This window comes from Schistocerca gregaria, chromosome 2 (genome assembly GCF_023897955.1).
Source record: "Schistocerca gregaria isolate iqSchGreg1 chromosome 2, iqSchGreg1.2, whole genome shotgun sequence".
NCBI lineage: Eukaryota > Metazoa > Arthropoda > Insecta > Orthoptera > Acrididae > Schistocerca > Schistocerca gregaria.
Genome location: NC_064921.1, coordinates 215,648,272 through 215,664,008, shown reverse-complemented (window position 1 = coordinate 215,664,008; position 15,737 = coordinate 215,648,272). Strand labels below are relative to the sequence as shown.

The window sequence follows — 15,737 nt, the reverse complement described above, 5'->3', positions numbered from 1 at the left end:
GTGATAGGAAAACTTTAATTAACAGCAAAATTATTTCTTGTGCATACGAACTATAATCAGAATATCCTGATTTATTGAACGACAGCGGACGTTTGTTTGTCGTCGTTGTTCCTGACTCCTCTGAAATAAATATAGAGAGTTAGGATATTTTATTTCAGGTTTGGCCAGCAGAGTTGTGTATTTGCAATAGAAGATTAGGGACAGCACGTTCTTTATCGCTTTTCCGCTATCCGCACAAATAATTTTCAGGCGCTTGTAAGAGGCAGCGTTATTTAAAAACCTCTCAAGCCAACTTTCAAAACAATTAACAAACCTTTTTATTTTTACCCGCCGCCCCACAAACTGCAAACTTCAACGTGCTGCAGTATTCTGCTGATCTGTCCACTCCATCTAAACTCCAAAAAAGTTACTCTTTGTAATGAAAATACAGTACAATTCAAAAAAGTGTAAGAATTCCATCACAGAAACAATTCTGTGGCTACGAAGAAGTCATACTCTGTTTCCATCGCTGGTGCAATATCCTTCAATTTTCTTTCTCCAGAACTCGCTATATCAGAGAACATTTATTTTGTACACCTATAAATTCTTTTTTCATCTTCACCTATCACGAGTGTTATTATTGTCATTATTATTGTTAGTGACAGCAGCAGCAATAGTAGAAGTGCTGCCACTATTAACTTTATTAGTTCATAGTCAGCATTATTTACTCACATTGTTTACATAGTAACTAAAATCACTTTAACGCTTTTTATGGTATTAAAGTTGTTATTTCTTAAGCAACTGCGATGTAAAAAAGTTAGTGTACTTGTGGAACCCTGCTTCGATCTAGCACAGGGCATGAAGACCCTAATCAAATGGCTCTGAGCACTATGGGACTTAACATTTGAGGTCATCAGTCCCGTAGAACTTAGAACTACTTAAACCTAACGAACCTAAGGACATCGCACACATCCATGCCCGAGGCAGGATTCGAACCTGCGACCGTATTAGTCGCGCGGTTCCAGACTGAAGCGCCTAGAGCCGCTCCGCCACTGCGCCCGGCTGAAGACCCTAATCAGGTAAGATTAAGTAAATAAATAATTGCACAAGTTCTCCTGTTGGTATTAGCGGCAAGGTAACGGTGCAAGTTACCTCAGTGGACTGGTAACACAGTGTCCAGAAAATGAGGGCACCGTTCCAGACTGTGCTTTTAAGATGTTGTATTTAATTAGATATCTGTTAATTCCTTGTCACTTGCACTCTCAACTCACTGTGTGTAGGAAACAGATTATTGCGCAGGATATGTTTTTTATGAAGTTTATTCCTCAGGAATGCAAAATATTGGGTTGGTGTATAAGTTCGTAGCGTTTATTCATAAGTTAAATAATCGTAACTGATACGTAACAGAGAGAACGGTCATCAAAAATATATACTCCTTCACTATTTACAACAGTTTGCTAACGCTGGGGAAACTTTTCGGCCGGCCACTGTGACCGAGCGGTTCTAGACGCTTCAGTCCGGAACCGCGCTGCTGCTACGTCGCAGGTTCAAATCCTGCCTCGGGCATGGATGTGTGTGATGTCCTTAGGTCAGTTAGGTTTAAAGCAGTTCAAGTCTAGGGGACTGATGATCTCACATGTTAAGTCCCATAGTGCTTAGAGCAATTTGAACAATTTTTCAAACTTTTAGATTCGGCGACTGTGGGATTCACGCGGTATTGAGGCGAAGACGTCGTCGGACAATGGCGGGAGTCTATTTTCTTCTAGAAGTCTATACGATAGAAAGTAGAAAAGGTGAAAATGTGAGGGCTCAAGAACACGTGAATATGGGTGGTGCGGAAAGACTTCCCAACTCAACTCCTGTATAGTGTCTTCTGTCGTTCTAGAAAAACGCAGGCGAGAGTTATTGTTGAGTAGCATCACTTCACGCAGTCTTCTTGGTCGTTGTTCTTGCATTATGTTTGCAAGACGTCTCAGTTATTCGCCATAAACGTTAGCAGTGATGGTTACACTTCGGGGAGTTGTTGTTGTTGTGGTCTTCAGTCCTGAGACTGGTTTGACGCAGCTCTCCATGCTACTCTATCGTGTGCAAGCTTCTTCATCTCCCAGTACTTACTGCAACCTACATCCTTCTGAATCTGCTTAGTGTATTCATCTCTCGGTCTCCCTCTACGATTTTTACCCTCCACGCTGCCCTCCAATACTAAATTGGTGATCCCTCGATGTCTCAGAACATGTCCTACCAACCGATCCCTTCTTCTAGTCAAGTGGTGCCACAAGCTCCTCTTCTCCCCAATTCTATTCAATACCTCCTCATTGGTTATGTGATCTACCCATCTAGTCTTCAGCATTCTTCTGTAGCACCACATTTCGAAAGCTTCTATTCTCTTCTTGTCTAAGCTATTTATCGTCCACGTTTCACTCCCATACATGTCTACACTCCATACAAATACTTTCAGAAATGACTTCCTGACACTTAAATCTATACTCGATGTTAACAAATTTCTCTTCTTCAGAAACGCTTTCCTTGCAATTACCAGTCTACATTTTATATCCTCTCTACTTCAACCATCATCAGTTATTTTGCTCCCAAAATATCAAAACTCCTTCACTACTTTAAGTGTCTCATCTCCTAATTCCCTCAGCATCACCGACTTAATTCGACTACATTCCATTATCCTCGTTTTGCTTTTGTTGATGTTCATCTTATATCCTTCTTTCAAGACAGTATCAATTCCGTTCAACCGCTCTTCCAAGTCCTTTTCTGTCTCTGACAGTATTACAATGTAATCAGCAAACCTCAAAGTTTTTATTTCTTCACGATGGATTTTAATACGTACTCCGAATTTTTCTTTTGTTTCCTTCACTGCTTGCTCAATATAGAGATTGAGTAACATCGGGGAAACGCTACAACCCTATCTCACTCCCTTACTTGCCCATACACGGCGTCAGTGTTTCTGGTTTCCTCCATTGCTGTCATCCTTCACTGAACTCAAACAGAACATGTCGGAAATGTTCCCATTTCCCCACTTGGTACTCTATAGTCTAGCTTCCACAGCTCCACTCACTATTTCCAAATGACAAAATCACAATACGTAAACTCAGAGAGCAACAGCAAAATACAAATAAAAAATGATAATCGATAAATATACAAATAGCAACCGGAATACCAACATGTAAAACTAAAACGCTACGAACTTACGCACCAACCTGAGACTATCAGTTCCTAACGTCAGTCGTTTCCACTTGAAACATGAATATTTGTTATACTTGTCTCCCGACGGAAAGTAATGCGTGCGGGATAATTATATCTCATAGATGGTACATTTATGAGCCGTGTACAGAATTCGAACAGTCTGTTTATCGTACCGCAAAAAAAAAGGTTCAAATGGCTCTAAGCACTATGGGACTTAACATCTGAAGTCATCAGTCCCCCGGACTTAGAACTACTTAAACCTAACTAACCTAAGGACATCTCACACATCCATGCTCGATGCAGGATTCGAACCTGCGACCGTAGCAGTTGCGTGGTTCCGGACTGAAGCGCCTAGAACCGCTCGGCCACATCGGCCGGCTATAATAACGCAAATCTGCAGTTTGTACGGAACGCAACACTACAACGGTGCTGATGCCTGTGGGGTAGAAATGTGCCGAAGAGAGTGTAACGCAGCGCAGAATATAAATGCACTTCGAATTGTGACGGCGGCATGTGACACATACGTAATGTGAGTAGCGGCTGTAGGTGGCTGAGCTTCAGCTGTAGTGTGACAGGATCACCGCGGACAGATGCTCGTCTAGCATTCTGCCACACAGATTATTGGGATGTGTGCGTACCGATCAATTCGAAGACGGTTAGATGCGGTAGTCTGTCTTGTGGAAGTCTTCTCGTGTCTATATAATTACTGCAGCCTACATCCCTTTGAACCTGATTATGTATTCAAGCCTTGATTTCGCTCTTCAATTCTCATCCCCTTCGCTCCCCAATGTTCGCTCCATTACGAGTCTGACGAGTCTTTGAAGCCTCGAGACGTGTCCTATTAACCGTTCCCTCCTTTTAGTCAATTTCTTTTTTCCACAATTAGATTTAGCCGCTCCTCACTAGTTGTCCATTATACCCATCTAATCTTTAGCATTCCGCTGTAGCGCCACGTTCTTATTGTCTATCACCTATGTTTCACACCATATAAAACAACACTAAATCACTTATTTTCAATAAAGATGCTGAACATTTAAATTTATGTTTCTCAGTTATTACAATTTTACGTCTTATTTTATTCTGGCGTCGTCAGTTATTTTGTTGTTCACATAGCAAAACTGGTCTTCTACATTCATTGACGCATTTCCTTATTCAATTCCCACAGAATCACATGACTTAAATGCGACTACACTTCAGTAACTTAATTTCAGTATTGTTGATTTTCGCTTTTTCAAGATATTAGCCCAGCGGGATTAGCCGAGCGGTCTGGGCGCTGCAGTCATGGACTGTGCGGCTGGTCCCGGCGGAGGTTCGAGTCCTCCCTCGGGCGTGGGTGTGTGTGTTTGTCCTTAGGATAAGCGACTTCTAATCAAGCTGCGGGCCTATGGGGTGTCGTCTCAGTTGTGTGAATGGAATCGTCATTTCCTGTCAGGAAGGTCGCAGTTCGTAGTAATAAACGTGATATCAGGTGTTCCCCAGGGAAGCGTCCTGGGACCTCTGCTGTTCCTGATCTATATTAATGACCTGGGTGACAATCTGAGCAGTTCTCTTAGGTTGTTCGCAGATGATGCTGTAATTTACTGTCTAGTAAGGTCATCCGAAGACCAGTATCAGTTGCAAAGCGATTTAGAAAAGATTGCTGTATGGTGTGGCAGGTGGCAGTTGACGCTAAATTACGAAAATTGTGAGGTGATCCACATGAGTTCCAAAAGAAATCCGTTGGAATTCGATTACTCGATAAATGGTACAATTATCAAGGCTGTCAATTCAACTAAGTTCCTGGGTGTTAAAATTACGAACAACTTCAGTTGGAAAGACCACATAGATAATATTGTAGGGAAGGCGAGCCAGAGGTTGCGTTTCATTGGCAGGACACTTAGAAGATGCAACAAGTCCACTAAAGAGACAGCTTACACTACACTCGTTCGTCCTCTGTTAGAATATTGCTGCGCGGTGTTGGGTCCTTACCAGGTGGGAATGACGGAGGACATCGAAAGGGTGCAAAAAAGGGCAGCTCGTTTTGTATTATCACGTAATAGGGGAGAGAGTGTGGCAGATATGATACGAGAATTTTGATGGAAGTCATTACAGCAAAGACGTTTTTGGTCGCGGCGAGATCTTTTTACGAAATTTCAGTCACCAACTTTCTCTTCCGAATGCGAAAATATTTTGTTGAGCCCAACCTACATAGGTATGAATGATCATCAAAATAAAATAAGGAAATCAGAGCTCGAACAGAAACGTTTAGGTGTTCGTTTTTCCCGCGCTCTGTTAGGGAGTGGAATGGTAGAGAGATTGTATGATTGTGGTTCGATGAACCCTCTGCCAAGCACTTAAATGTGAATTGCAGAGTAATTATGTTGATGTAGATATAGCGTGTAAGCTTAGGGACTGATGACTTTAGCAGTTAAGTCCCATAAGATTTCACACACATTTACAAGATATTATCCATTCCACTGAACTGATCTTCTAAGTCGTCTCTGATAGAATCACACTATCACCCTTAAATTTTTTTATTTCTTCTCCTTGACTCTTAATTCCCTTTCTCACTTTCTCCTTGTTTTTCTTTAGTACTTGCTCGATGCACAGATTGAATAACATGGGGCATAGGCTACAGCCCTGTATCAGTACCATCTCAGTTACTACCTTCCTTTCATGTTCCCTTATTACTAGAATCGCAATCTGTTTCTGCACGAATTATACAAAACAGTTAACTTCTTATAATCTCAGAGAAAACTTTATTCATCACTGGAGGCACGGGGGTGCTTTAGAACTGGTGCCACGCGGTCCTGTCAATTTACTGCTGACGTCTTTTCAGTGAAGTGGCGTGTCTGTGTTCGTTGGTTACACGTAATCAGCACAATAAATTCGGTCGATGTTGTGAAATAACAAGATGACAGAAAGGACTTATCGTGCTTGGATGTGCGTATAACCACGTCGTGAATAGCGGTTACTGCTTTATTGGTGTATCATTGAAAAGATCGTAACAGACAGGGACTGGAGAAAAGTGCCTCTCCCTGTGAATGACTACCTATTACAAAGCCGACAGGAATTGCTTTTTTTCAGTGAATTCCGGTTCGGCTCAACCAGTTTCCGAGGGAATGTTATGAAGGGAACTGAATGCAACGGACACTTGGAGTGAGGCATCTCTAAAAAGGTTATGGTTCACGGCGGTACAGAAAGTCTTTAAATGGTCAGACAATACAGAAGCTTGACAAACAGCTGACTGGAGGCTCGTAGTGTGTTCCGACGAGTCGTGAGTTTGTCCTCTTTAAGATGATTTGAGGTGCTAAGTACATCAGTGGCCCACGGGGGATGTAGTTCCAATCGGAGGTGGTTCTGCGATATTTTAAGTGTGTTTCTCGTACCATGTCATGAGCCCTCACATTTAAATTACCGCGAAAATGGACCTGGACGTGAGTCCTGAGTTTCTCCCGTCGTATATGTTCAGATAACTTAGGGGAAAGCAGAAATGTGAAGTCGTCGACAACCACTGATATTTCGACAGGACCATATCCTGCCACTTTCAAAGCAAAACTGCAGCAAGTAAGCACTGTGCAAGGGATTTAAAACCCCGCTTTGCAGAGAAATTCCGGAAAGATAACACACACATACACACACACACACACACACACACACACACACACAAACACACACACACACACACACACACACACACACACACACACACACATACACACACACACACACACACTAGTGCCAACAGAAAACAAGATCACCGACGTCAGAAGTTATCGATAGTGGAGGTAACAGTCAGTGGGTTAGGCGGCATTAGCTCTGTCTCCCGTCGGAATGGTTATATGAAAGATAGATCAGACCTGCGTTGAGCTATCGACCAATTGTGCACAGGGTGAGTGGAGATGATAACGTGGGGGGCACCACAGTCTACAGCCTTTTTATTTTAAGCAGGGAGCATTTCGAACAGGACAAGTCGTATTTTGTGGGAATATGATGTGAAATGTGATTTCTACCGTATTCCTTGCAGTTGTGGCATATCATATATTGCTGAGACTCTCAGGACTCAGAGGACTGCTCTACTGAGGAAATCCTCCATTGGAGAATATTGCCTTGGCACCGGTCATGCTATGGAATATAACAACACGGAGATTCTGGCATGTGCTTCCAGTTTTTGAGATAGTGTTGCTAAGGCAGCAGCTGAAATTAAATTGACAAGTAACCTTAGAAATAGAGATGGAGGTTTTTGTTTAAACCCTACATGGCATTCTGCTCTATCCCTTGTCAAAAAACATAGAGACAGATTTAATCCTGCCTTACCCGTTGATTATTAATTTCACTATCGATAATTTCGGTCATCTTTGGTTTGTCATGTAGTAAAAACATTCTCGGTGGAGGATTCGAAAGATGCCACCGCTTAAATTTTGATTAATAATCAGCATTGATGGCCGAAGACTTCCGGCATAAGAAGTTGCCCTCATTATTCCAACGGCCTTGTCAAAGAGGGCGGAGGAGCGGACAGAGGTTCAGAGCACTCTCTCGTCCCTGGGTTGGGAAACTGCCCTTAAAGGCGGAAGAATCAGCAATGGTAAACGGCGTGAGTGCGCAGAAGGCAAAGGACACTACTGCATTAAATATACACGATATGTATACACAGAAAATGTGGCCTGTAATTGAAAAAGTGTTATGATGATGTCTCCATTGGCAAAAGAGTCCGGAATAGTCCCCCATACGGATCTCCGGGAGGGGACTGCCAAGAGGGAGGCGCCCATGAGAAAAAAATTGAATAACAAACGAAAGGACAACGTCCTACCAGCCGGGAAGTGGAATGTCATAAATCTGAATGTGGTAGGGAAACTAGAAAATCTGAAAAAAGGAAATACGAAGGCTCAGTCTAGATATATTATATAGTAGGAGTCAGTGAAGTGAAGAGCAAAGAAGACAAGGATTTCTGGTAAGATGAGTCTAGGTTAATATCAACAGCAGAAGAAAATGGTACAACAGGAATTGGATTCGTAATGAGCAGGAAGGTAGGGAAGAAAATGTGTTACTATGAACAATACAGTGATAGGGTTGTTATTACCAGAATCGCCAGGAAACGAACAGCGACAACAATAGTTCAGGTATAAATGCCGACGTAACAAGCTGAAGATGAAGAGAAAGTATATGAGGATTCTGAAAGGGTAATACAATATGTAAATGATGACTGCAGATGAAAATCTAGCTGTGATAGGGACTGGTATGCAGTTGTTGGGGAAGAAGTAGAAGAAATTGTGACAGGAGAATATGGGCTTGGGACAGGGAATGAGATAGGAGAGAGACTAATTGAGTTCTGTAATAAATTTCAACTAGTAATAGCGAATACTATGTTGAAGATTCACAAGAGGAGAAGGTATACTTGGAAAATGCTGGGTGATAGCGGAAGAAAAAATGGTTCAAATGTCTCTGAGCACTATGGGAATTAACTTCTCAGGTCATCAGTCCCGTAGAACTCAGAACTACTTAAACCTAACTAACCTAAGGACATCACAAACATCCATGCCCGAGGCAGGATTCGAACCTGCGACCGTAGCGGTAGCGTGGTTCCAGACTTTAGCGCCTAGAACCGTTCGACCACTCCTGCCGGCATAGGGGAAGATTTCAATTAGATTACGTCATGGTGAGACAGTGAGTCCGAAATCAAATACTGGATTGTAAGACTCAGATCTCAGTAATGTAGTGATGAAGAGTAGGTTTAAATCTAACAGAGTAGTCAGGAAGGATCAATACGCAAAGAAGTGGGACACAGAAGTAATAATGAACGAGGAGATACACTTGAAGTTCTCTAAGACTACAGATACAGCAACAACGAATAACTCAGTAAGCTGTATAGTTGAAGAGGAATGAACATCTCTAAAAAGGGCAATCACAGAAGTCGGAAACAAAAACACGGGTACAAAGAAGGTAACTGTGAAGAAATTATGGGTAACAAAAGAAATACGTCAGCTGATCGATGAAAGTGAAAAAATGTTCAGGTAAATTCAGGAATATGGAAATACAAGTCGCTAAGGAATGATATAAATAGGACGTGTAGGAAGCTAAGACGAAATGGCTGCATGAAAAATGTGAAGAAATCGGAAAAGAAATGAGTGTCGGAAGGATTGACTCAGCATACAGAAAAGTCAAAACAACCTTCGGTGAAATTAAAAGCAAGGTTGGTAAGAGTTAGCGAGCTACAGAAATTCCACTGTTAAATGCAAAGGAGAGAGCGGATAGGTAGAAAGGAAAACGGAGAATGTGTTAGATGACGGTCAGTTTGGTTTTAGGGAAGGTAAAGGCACCGTAGAGATAGTTCTGACGTTGTGGTTGGTAATGGAAGCAGACTAAAGAAAAATAAAGACACGTTCTTAGGATTTCCCGACGTGGAAAAAGTGTTTGACAATGTGAAATGGTGCGAGAATTTTAAAATTCTGAGAAAAATAGGGGTAAGCTATAGGGAGAGAATGGCAATGTACAATATGTACAAGAGACTAGAGGGAATAATAATAGTGGACGACCAAGAAAGAAGTGCTTGGATTAAGAAGTATGTAAGAGAGAGATGTATTTTTTCGCCCCTACTGTTCAATCTGTACAACGAAGAAGCAGTGATGGAAAGAAAATAAAGGTTCAGGAGTGGTATTAAAACTCAAGGTGAAAGGGTATCAACGATACGATTAGCTGATGACATTGCTATCCTGAGTGAAAGTGAAGAAGAATTACATGATCTCCTGAATGGAATGGTCTAATGAGTACAGAATATGGATTGAGAGTAAATCGGAGATAGACGAAAGTAATGAGAAGCAGGAGAAATGACAACACTGAGAAACTTAACATAAGGTTTGATAGTCACGCAGTAGATGAAGTTACTAGCACTGGCAAAAATGTCATTCCTGGCCAAGAGAAGTCTACTAGTATCAAACATGGGCCTTACCTTGAGGAATAAATTTCTGAGAATTTACGTTTGGAGCACAGCATTGTGTGGTAGTGAAACAATGACTGTGGAAAAACGGGAACAGAAGAGAATCGAAACATTTGAGATGTGGTGCTACAGGCGAATGTTGAAAATTTAGGTGGAATGAGGAGGATTTGCGCAGAATCGGCGAGGAAAGGAATATATGGAAAACACTGATAGGAGAAGGGAGAGGATTATAGGACATCTGTTAAGACATCAGGGAATGACTTCCATGGTACTAGAGGGAGCTGTAGAGGACAAAAACTGTAGAGGGAGACAGAGATCGGAATACATCCAACAAATAATTGAGGACGTAGTTGCAAGTGCTACGCTGAGATGAAGAGGTTGGCACAGGAGAGGAATTTGTGACGAACCGCATCAAACCAGTCAGAAGACTGAGTTCACATGATTGCAGGCATCCCTTCCTAGTCTGACGAACACTCGGGCAATATAATGGACCTCGACTGATCCGTTTAATCACTTGATTTGTCAGATAGAAAACGTCTGGGAATACTTGGAACATAGCAGCCAACTTCTCTACAATTTGGTACGTGTACATCAATGAGTGGTTCTCAATCTCTCTTACCCTACTAATCCTGAGTACAGTCAGATATTAGCTAGGGCTCCCTCCATCCAGTCTCCCACCAACGTTAGTGTCTAACAAAGCTTGAGAATGAGAAAGATTTTTTTGAATATATTTATTTTTAAAATGACGAAAAATAAGTGATATTTAGTTTTTGTAGATGTTTTATTAAACTATGAACTAACGAGTCACTGAGATAACTAATACTGCTTATTTAAAAATGGTTCAAATGGCTCTAAACACTATGGGACTTAACATCTGAGGTCATCAGTCCCCTAGACTTAGAACGACGTAAACCTAACTCACCTAAGGACATCACACACATCCATGCCCAAGGCAGGATTCGAACTTGCGACCGCAGCAGCCATGTGGTTCCGGACTGAAGCGCCTAGAACCGCTGGGCCACCGTGGCTGCCACTGCTTATTTCTAACAACCTTATTTCCTAGAAAAGATTAAGCAATTCTCAGTGCATCGCGAGTGCTACGTTTAGCTGCTCATGAGAGGGGAAGCTAACTATTTACACTGAGAGGAGCAGACGCTTGTCACAAAACATACTTAATCTACACCACGCGTATCTCAAACGACACTTGCTTCACCCACACCCTGCACCCCCGTTTAAAATCAACCAAATGGACTTCAGGCTGCCAATGCTTTATGTCCGACTCCTGCCAGTACTGATAATATACCCTGGTCTCATGTAAGACAGCGCCTGAAGGCCGTAATCTGATGTATTAAATAAATAAATAATCCTGCGTAGATTCTACAGCAGTGTATAGCAATTACATAGTTAATGTTTTATTGTGCTGTCAATTAGTTAATTTAATGTTGAATAATGAAGCACTTGACGGCTCATTTCGGAAACTATTCACAACTTCGAGGACGCAATTTGATGAGATATCGAGGCAAGTGTGATATATACGTCTCACTCTTCCTGTCGTGGATGCGTAGTATAAAGTGTGTATGTAGTGGAAGAATAATGCGAGTAAGAAGACATTCGTACATTTGTTTCGTAAGCTACAACCTCCACCACATTGTGTCACGCAAAAATGCTAATACTTAAAAAGTGTTATTATTATTCGCAACTTATGTAATCAGTGTTATAGTATTTCGAAATACTGATAATAGCAACGATCTTTTAAAAATAATGTACTTTCGTGACCGAAACACAACTGAAACATTTTCTTTTAACCCCTCAGAAAAGTACATTTTTCCCCTCAGTGGGAAATTATAGCCCAGTTTGGTAACGACTGCTGTGCGGAATTTAATTATGAATCACCTGGCTGTAGTGCATGTGAAAAAACTTCTGGACTCTCTTCCTCGCCAAATTGTGCCCATTATCAATGCTAGATGCGATGGTCGCGTTATATATACTAAGGGCGACGAATTTCTTGTCTTGTATGAATGTCTATTCTACTATATAACGAGTCGTTTTTTAACGTTGTTACCAAAAATCTCCGAAAGTACTTGACCTATTTGCTTCTTATTTTCATACGATTCTCTAACAAACATTCAGACGGACATAGGCTACATATTTTGGAATGTATATGGTATATTAACATATATTTAAAATACAAGGATAGGTCTATGTTTAACCCCCCCCCCCCCCCTCTCTCTCTCTCTCTCTCTCTCTCTCTCTCTCTCTATATATATATATATATATATATATATATATATATATATATATATATATATATACGGATAGGTCTAAAAATTTTACCGGATAATCTAATAAACGTTCGTAAGGACACACACTATATATATTTTTAAATAACTGTGTGCAGGTATTCTATGTTAAGCGACTACAAGAAAGAAAATGCTGTGCTGTACTCTGCTGTCAATATATGCAATTCTTTCCGCAGACAGTTTTAACTATTACAGTATGACATTTACCATTAGAGAAATCGTTTATTCCATAATAATTATTTCTCATTACATATATTTTTAAGCAAAAATTTTATACAAAACAATGTGCTATCATGTTTTGTTCCTTACAGTCGGTTTTCGCAGAAAAGGGGGCAGTTATTATTAGAATATTACTAATGAATGTGAATTTATAATAACAATAAACAAGGCTCAAGGACAGAGGGGGGGGGGGAGGAGTAAATAGATGGAGGGAGGAGGGGAGGAAATGGACATAAAGGGCCGCAAGGAGGCGATGGACAGAGAAAGGGGCAAGGGGAGGTGGAGTGAGAGGGGTAGAGGAGGTGGAGAGAGAGAGAGAGAGAGAGAGAGAGAGAGAGAGAGAAGGAGAAGGAGATGCACATAGGGGGGAGTGTAGTTAGAGAAGGACAGAGTGAAGGGAAGGAGGTGATGGATTGAGAGAAATGGAAAGATGAGGAGATGGACAAAGAGAGGGGTGGATAACAAGATCTCCAATTCCCATACATTTTTAGCAATTGCAAAGCATTGCCGTGTCCGCTAGTTTATTATAAAAACAAGCTCCGCAAGATACCGCACGATGCATGGCGGAGGATACCAAGTACCAATTATATCATTTCCTTTTACAGTCGTAATTATAAAGAGTGTATACAAATCAGGCTTTAAAATCTATACAAGGGGGACTTTTGTGTAGGTTTTTGCGCGCTTTGTGCTGTGAACATGTTTTCCTGTATGGCAGCGTAAGATATGATAGACAAAAAGGGTAAGGACGTCTCCGACTGCAGTGTGCTCATCAGCACTTGCGATGGCTGTCGATGAGTCGTCCTTTCCGATGAATCTGGCTCATGCTGTACGGGTGTTAAGGGAGCAATGTGAGCGGGACGCTGTTTTAAAGAATGCATTATCCATCACTGCACCGAACGGACGGCTGTCGGGTTGGTCGGTGGTCTGGGACTCCATCGATGTGTCGTTAGCGATTCCAGCGTCCGAATTGCGGTTACCCTCAGCAGCGGCCACTAAATCAGGCCCGTCTGCCCATTCACCTGGCACGCCGCCCATTCAACACGCCCGGGAATTCGACGGTCGCGGTTGACACGCACCCAGCGGGAAAAACAGTTGAGCTTTGAAATCGGATTGGAGCTCTTTCCAGCGCCGTTCCTCAGGGACACGTTCAAACCTTCATTCGGTGCCACTATGTGTAGAGGCCTGTGATGTAACTGTCGTATTTGATCTAAGAGTTATGTAATGATGACCATATTCATTGTCGTAATAATGGAGGCGTAGGTAAATAACGTTCCATGCGGAAATACTCCGAATTTGTTTTATGAAAGAAAATTGGCCCAGTCAATAAAATTGACTGAATTTCGGGAGATTTAATCACATGATAAAAGAATTGCTAATTTGATGGAATTGCTTAGATATCGTCAAGTTGGAGTAGAGTGTATGCTGTTTACGGATCATCAAATGAAGACTGAAATTACAGACAGTTAATAAAGGTTAGAGAAAACAATTATTTTATCCATTTAATCTGATTGTATTAGATACCGTGATTCTACGGCAGAAACAGGGGTAGTTACGCTTTGGTTAGGTGGAAGCGTCTGCAAATAATTACGCGGTCTGAAGTTAATATTTATTCGACAGTTTGTAAAAGTTTTCCATTGACTCAACTCCGCTGCAGTGAAATGCCCACATAACAGTTCGCCACTGCACAGCGACGAATCCCGCAGTTCCAAGCAAGCATGCCGTATGAATAATTATCTTAAAAAAATTGCAGAACATTCCCTACCACAAATCGCTTTGTGTACATTAAAGTGCGATCAGATTAGTTATTGAGATTGATGATTTTCTTGGTGATCAATCCGTTGAAGTGAGTGTGTAATTACTGGTGTGTTTACATTAAAACACTAGATGAGAGAAATATAGTGGTGTTTCGACAGGTTTTGTGAGAGTCATCAGCTGTAACGAGTTATTTACCAAATATTGAAACTGTATATTGTTAAAGAATAGACGGGTTTGTTACGAAATTAGTCCTCATGAAATTAAAGTGTGTTAATTACCAATGATAGGGGGAAATATGACAGTTTTGGTGTTTTCGTATCGATTGCAAGTTTTCGGTGTTGTTTGTAACACGAAACTAAAGACCAAGGTATTTTGATGGACGTAAGTAAAAATTGTAAGTTATACCGTATAATGCAAATTTTGACTGCCTATATCTACTAGTGCTCCATGGACTACACGACATTCCCTCAGAACTACTAAGATTTTTAGTAGAGCCTGTCTTGACAAAATTTGCACTTGCGTGTAAAAGTTCTTGATTGAAGTAACTTTCACATGCCGCACCGTTGTTAAACAACACAGCACGCTGAAACTTGGACCACTCATAGAAAGAATTGGTCTAGTACAGTGGTGAAGGTAAACAAAAGAAATTTTAAGATTGTATCAGTGCTATAATTGAGGTTATTAGAAATATATAGAAGCCACAGGTTGTGTGGTAATCACTTTCCTTAATCCACGTTTCGATTTATACATTATCAACAAATGCATCAAGGTTTGGGTGAACACGTCATACGTTGTCTGATGGATAAGGTAGAGGACTCCTTACCTATATATGATGTGCTCACCCAAATCTCGATGAATCAGATAATGATGTATAAATCGAAACGCATAATTAAAGAAAGTAATCACGCAACATGTGACTTCCATATATTTTTAATAGCATCCATTATAGCACTAATACAACCTTCAAATTACGTAGAAAAGGTCGCATACCTCTTGCGTGTCTTCATGTCGCGCCTGTTAACTGAGATAGACAATGAAACAGACAGAAATGACACTTTTTTCAGAGAAAATAATTACCATGAACTCATCGCGTTTTATGATTGCCCCCTGGAGTCTGAAAATGGTGGGGATTGGTTCTTAATTGTGTACGTGATCACCACGAACGGCAGTGTATGCTCTGTAACTTGCTACCATGTTTGCCACAAGGTTGGTAAGGGGTTCTAGCTGTAGAGTGTTCCATTCTCCCAAGGGTTGACCACTGATAGATGGTGGTTGGTGTATGTGGGCGTGCTTCAGTACATCTCCTCCTAGGGCAGGCAAACTGATTTTGTTACTCCCGTCAGAGTGGTAGCAGAGCATTTCCTTATTGAATGAGT

At 41.3% G+C, this 15,737-nt stretch overlaps 1 protein-coding gene across 1 annotated transcript in view; it reads right to left on the bottom strand.

The window, feature by feature from the left end:
* The window catches only part of LOC126335707 (Down syndrome cell adhesion molecule-like protein 1 homolog), a 371,152-nt gene extending 355,784 nt beyond the window's left edge, over positions 1-15,368 (bottom strand). Inside the window, exon 1 of the mRNA XM_049999164.1 lies at positions 15,352-15,368. Within this exon, the coding sequence (XP_049855121.1) occupies positions 15,352-15,368 (17 nt within the window). The remainder of the gene's footprint in view (positions 1-15,351) is intronic.
* Positions 15,369-15,737: the final 369 nt, after the last annotated feature.